Here is a 6,016-nt window from a genome sequence, read left to right as displayed (position 1 = left end):
CATCCCTTCCCCACACCTGCTTACCCTTTCTCCAGCACTGCAGGCTCTGTCCGTGCTCCAGCCTGGGGCACAGAGCACATGTGGTCTGGTGGCAATGGCAGCAGAAGCTCTGGTCAGGCCCCAGAGTTGGGACTGCAGCTGCTTGGCTGCTGTTGCTGCTACAAGACTGGGCTGGGGCTGAAGGAAGCACGTGCTCCATGCCTCAGGCTGGAGTGGGGATGAAGCCTGCAGTGCTGCAGCAAGGGTAAGCAGCAGGTAGGAGGGGGCAGAGGCTGCAGGGGGAGGGAGGAAGAGATGGAGAAAAGGGGCCACAGGCTGTTGCAGGGGGGGAGGACTGGGGAAGGAGACAGCAGTGGGTGGGGCAGGCAGAAGCTGTGGTTCCAGATCCAACCATGGGTCGGGGCCAGAGCTGGAGCCATACCACCTTGTACTTGATTCCAAGATGAGCCCCACGCTCATGTTAAATGGGGAAAAAATCGTTCTCATCTTGGTATTTAATAAATACAGTAGTAATGCAAAATCCGTATGTGGATCACGTAGAGACTGACTGATGATAAACATAAATGGCAGAGATTCAGAAGGTGAATGCTATAAATATGGTGTTTATTGTGGCCTCGAGTGACTCTGTACAACGTTTGCTTATAACACAGCTGTACCTATCAAAATTAGGCATGGAATAGTCAACATCTGAGACAGCACATATCACCACCACCCACAGTGGTCAGCTCTCAGGAGACTTACACTACTGCCTACCATAAAACATGTTGTCACAGTTTTCCAGGTTGGTTTATTTTAATCACAGCCCAGGTCACAGCTGTAACAATTCTGTTGCAGGAGAAAGTTTACATAGACTTTCGTGCATGAAATACAAAATCACAAAATACCAACACATCCTGTTTGTAAACAAGATAAACCTGAAAATGCCACTCTAGGTATTTTGTAGTGCAATTCTCTTCCCCATGCAGGGGGTACTCCATTACTATAGCCATACCATTACCTGCAAAGATGAAGTGAGCATTGGCATCACTGTGGCCAAAAATAATCATCTATAAAAAGTCAAAAAAAAAAAAATTGGCTGTTTTCATTTTGGATGATATTACTACATCCTATTATATCTCAGTGTTGGTATTTAGTGAGCAATGGCAGAGAGTCGAGGCCATGGTCAAAGTTTGGTTTAGAGGGATTGGACTCTGGAGGCAGGAAAGGGAATACTGGAAGTCTCATGGAAGTAATGTATCATCCCAGCCTGGAGTCTACTCTCAGACAAGGGCTGTGTACAGACTGTATAGGAGTTTTCCAGCAATGGTCAAAAGTCCAAGTTCCCCTTTGCCTTGGTTGTGTATTTCCCCTTAGAAAGCATGAGTCTTTACTTCTAGGTTCTGTGGGTGAGAAGGAAAGAGGGAGCCAAGAAGGGAAGAGTGGGGTGGGATGGAACATTTTGGCCCTTATGTCTTAGCCTGAAGGGAAAGGGTCCTTTTGAAAAGGCCTATGATTTTTCTGATTTAGGGTAGGGTAAGTTTGCAGCTGAAGGGTAACATCCATTCCCTGTACTTTGAGCCACAGGAAGTCTCACACAGCAGCATCTGCTTGGGTCTATTTTCATCCCTTGCATCTTCCTCCACTGGACTGCAGTTTCCAGCAGGTCATACCACATGGTAAACACTTTTGCTCAAATAGAAGAAACAAGCCCATGAGAGCAGGGCCTTTGCAAAATTAATCTGGGACATGGATTTTGGTTAGTGTAGCAACACCCTCCCCAATTTCTCATTTAATACGTGAGGTCTTTTAAAGAAGGCCACCTAGAGCCAGAGAAAGTTTTCCATATATTCTATTAGTGACCCTATTTTGCCTGCGAGTGTTATGCATTATGAAAACATTTCCTAGCACTCACTAAGAATCATCATCAAAATGAAGGTGCCAAACAACAGCAATAGCAAACACAAGGTCCTAACAGATGTTCCCTGATAGATTGAGGATGATGCCCTTTCTTTGTTCCATGGTATAGTAGTTCCAGTAGCTTCATTTCCAGAACCTGTAGAATCCCAGTGCTATTGCCAGACAAGCGAAAACAGAAGCTGCAAATAGAAACAGGAAATAATTAATGTGGCACAAAACATCATCCTGTGCTCAGTGCAGGGAATTCATTTTGCGACAAATGAAAGCTGACTGCAACTCCAAAGTATGCTAAATAATCTAAGACGGGTCATTTAATTTTAAAAACATTTCTCTCAGAGCTTAAACCTTTCCTCGGACACTAGCTATAGAGACATGATATCAAGGGTCAGACTATCAGAACAAGTTCTTGTTACACAAGTAAAATAAGTGTCCCACACCCTCATCAGATGAGATGACTGTCAAACTAATAAAAGGATTTCATAGACATTAGGGCTGGAAGGGACCTCATGAAATCATCAGGTCCAGGCCCCTGCCTAAGGGACAGGAAAGCAGCTAGGGTCAGATCACCCCAGCAAGATAAGCATCCAAGCATTTCTTAAAGGTATCCAGGAGTAGGTGCTTGCACCACTTTTGGAGGGTGTTTATTCCAGACTCTGGAGACTTGGATGGTAAAGAAGTTTTTCCTTACGTCCAGTCTAAAACAATCTTCCAGCAGTTTGTGACTGTTAGACCTTGTCTTCCCTTGGGGTGCCCTGGTGAACAGACATTCTCCCAGTTCCTGATGCACACCCCTCATGTACTTATAGGCTGCCAAGTCACTCCAACCCTTTGCTTCTTCAGGCTGAAGAGTCCCATGGCTCTCAGCCTCTCATCATCAGGCTTGTTCTCTTGAACTCTAATCATGCACGTGGCTCTCTGGACTCTCAAGCTTCTCCACGCCCTTTCTAGTGTGGAGCCCAGAATTGGATGCAGTACACCAGCTGCAGCCTCACCAATATACATCAGGGGTGTCAAATATACTGTCCATGGGCCAAATCTGGTCTGTGGAGTGCTGTGATCCAGCTTGTGGATGTTGGACCAACCCAAGATGTTGGTCCAAGCCCTGACTTCATATGCTGCATGTGGCAGGTAGGTTGGACACAGTGCTGTGTGCCCTGCATAGCAGAGTGTCCTAGGGATGGCTGTGAAGCCCCTGGAAGCCCTCCTTCCCTTGCCCATTCTGCTATCTTAGCACAATCAAACCTTCAGTTTCCTGCCATGCCTTGATGTATCTGATTTAAATTAAGGAGGCTGCCCCAAGGCTTCCTAGTCTGCTCCCACTAATAACCACCAGGTGTCTGTGGTCACTGCCTTACGGGCTAATTATGTGGCTCCAATCCATCCCTACACCATGTCCCATGTCTTGCAGGTGTTCTCTCTCTTTGATGTTCACCGGATCTCACTTAGCCCCTCTCTGGGCTCTCAACACACTCAGCAACTCTCCCTGGGCTCCTGGACCCTCTCTGGTCCCATACATTCAGCCCCTCTCTTTGGGTCCAAACCTAGGAACCTCCTCCTCCCCTTAGTTCCTCTCCAAACCTCCAGACTGTTGGCTGGATTGTCCCTGCTGGCATTCGGGAGCTGCACCCATCCTGCTGAGCCCATGTTCCCTCAGCAGCCTCCAAGATCTAACTGCTTGTTTCACTCAGGGCTTGGGCCTATATATCTCAAGCCCAGCCCTCTCAAGTCAGGTGAGGCTCCCTCCACCTCATCTGCTTCAAGGGCTGCTTCTCCTCTTCAAATGGGAGGCACCCTAAGCACCCTGCCACACCCTGAACTTAACACAGGGGTCATGATATCTGGGGCACATGCTGCATGTGGCTCTGCTAGGACAGCTCCGCATGCTGGCTACAAGGCTAGTCTGGATTGGGTCATGCCACTACAAAAGGCCGGTCCAGCAGGGTGCCACATGGCCACAGAATGCACCTTGTGCTGTTCTTTGCTGTGTGCAGTGCACATGGCCAATCCAGCTCCACATACATGCAGCATATGCTGGCTCCAGCTCTCACCAGCACGGGGTGTGCACTACCTGTAGTGGAAATGCTGGACCAGGGGCTGCACCCTAGACCAACCCCTTGTGCTAGCTGCAGTGCCAGGTCCAGCTTGTGCTGTGCTAACCCTATGCTGGCCTTGTACACCACATACATAACAAGCTCCAGGGCTGATGCCTGCTGTGTCTGGTGTATGGGCTGGACCTGGTGCTATGGGCACTACTGCTATGGGTTGGTCCTGGTCCAGCTTGCAGACCCCCCAGTGACCTTCATCCAGCCTGTGGGGCCAGCTGAATTTGACACCCCTAATATACATAATGGGCACTATGTCAGGAATGAGCACAAGCAACTGGAACAACTGTGTGAAACTTGAACAACTTACTTTCCACATGGGCCGTGCCAGCAGTTTAGCAAGTGTTAAAGCAGGTTTCTTCAGGTTCAGCTCTTTTTGCTGGACTTGATCTTAAGCTGCACAACAACTAGGTTATTCTCCTTTTTTCCTTTCTACCTCAGTGTGCACTTCCTGGTCTCTGGATTAATTGGGGAGTTAATCTCATTTCTAAGATTAGTAAGGTTTAAAGAAACCAAACTGAAGTCATCAAACTGAAAGAGAGTTTTTGAAAATGTAACTTGGAGGTTTACTCCTGTTTGTCATGAAGGTGCACACTAAGGGAGTCAGAAACACAGGATGATCCGGACCTTCACCCAAAACAAGTCCTAAGCTTCAAAGTAGAGTGATCCCACTGCTGCATCAGACCATCTGGTTATGTAAATGAGCTGCCTCACTTGCTGCAGACTAGCTTTCAACTCCAGCTCATTCCTGTGGGGGATAGTATGACCCCCAGGATAGTTTGGGCTAGGAGCCTCTGCAGCAGAAACTGCTAACTTGCTATAGTAAGAGAAGCAAGAATGGATGGAAGGGCAGGGAAGCAGTGTTCATCTTGTCCACATGTTGCTCCTACCCTGACTTTAGGCACAATCCTGTGCCAAATTTCCCCTAGTTTTCTACCAATTTTTTTTCCTCTCAATCTATCACTTCTTTTAAATTATGAAAACAGAACAAGTGAACTTTTGAACTTAGTTTACATTAACCTTTCCCATAATTTATTAGCCATTGTCATGCCTAACCTGAGACAGATATTGAAACCAACAATGTTGTATACATAATTATGAATTCACAGTCATTTTCTTTGTAGCTCATTTTTAATGTAGAATCATCATACAACACACCCAGGCTACCAAAGAGAATTTCGGAGAACTGGGAACTCTACACCCTAAATTTCCCTTTGAATCAAGTTTTATGTTTTGGAAACACATGGATAATGCCCATTCCTTCGCGAGTAAGCTGCGTACCTGCCAAATAGCGTATCGTGCCCAACTTATTCGATTCCATCAGGGTTTTTAAGGAGGCTATTTCAGTATCAATTTTGTTGCTGATTTCTGCAATAACACTGTTGGTTCTTGAATCCTGAAATATTATAAAACACAGCATACACTTGACTCATCTCTGCCCCCCTTCCACTTTTACACATAACATCAGTGTTTTCAACTCTTCTAGGTAAAGAGAAAAGTCACTACAAACATCAACCCCCTTAGGGAAATAAAATATGCAACCTGTAAATGAGCTTTGAAGAGATGTGGAGCCCAACTGAAGATACTTTTAAAAAGGGGAATAGCAACTGATTGAAGCATGTTTCATAGTTTCATAGTTTCTAGGGTTATAAGGGACCTGAGCAGATCATCGAGTCCGATCCCCGGCCATGGCAGGAAAGAGTACTGGGGTCGAATGACCCCAGCAAGGTGTATATCTAGCCTCCTCTTAAAGACCCCCAGGGTAGGAGCCAGCACCACTTCTCCCGGAAGTTGGTTCCAGACCCTAGCCGCCCTGACAGTGGAGTAGCGCCTCCTGATATCTAACCTAAACCTGCCCTCTGCCAGCTTGTGACCGTTATTCCTGGTTGCTCCTGGCAGTGCTCGGGGGAACAGGGACTCCCCCAATGCCTCCTGATCCCCCCTGACTAGTTTGTAACAGGCCACTAGATCCCCCCCTCAGCCTTCTCTTCTGGAGGCTGAACAGGTTCAGGTCCCGT

At 47.0% G+C, this 6,016-nt stretch overlaps 1 protein-coding gene across 3 annotated transcripts in view; it reads right to left on the bottom strand.

The window, feature by feature from the left end:
• Window positions 1-581: 581 nt before the first annotated feature.
• CCDC90B (coiled-coil domain containing 90B) overlaps window positions 582-6,016 on the bottom strand; it is a 17,327-nt gene continuing 11,892 nt past the window's right edge. For all 3 annotated transcript variants that reach the window (XM_019530404.1, XM_019530406.1, XM_019530405.1), the window contains 2 exons: window positions 5,280-5,394; window positions 582-2,075 (listed from right to left, as the gene is read on the bottom strand). In XM_019530404.1, coding sequence (XP_019385949.1) covers window positions 2,020-2,075; window positions 5,280-5,394 — 171 coding nt within the window. In that variant the 3' untranslated portion in view covers window positions 582-2,019. The remainder of the gene's footprint in view (window positions 2,076-5,279; window positions 5,395-6,016) is intronic.

The sequence above is a fragment of the Crocodylus porosus genome, unplaced genomic scaffold, assembly GCF_001723895.1.
Source record: "Crocodylus porosus isolate Cpor-Errol unplaced genomic scaffold, CroPor_comp1, whole genome shotgun sequence".
Lineage (NCBI taxonomy): Eukaryota > Metazoa > Chordata > Crocodylia > Crocodylidae > Crocodylus > Crocodylus porosus.
This window is presented reverse-complemented; position numbering and strand designations above follow the sequence as displayed.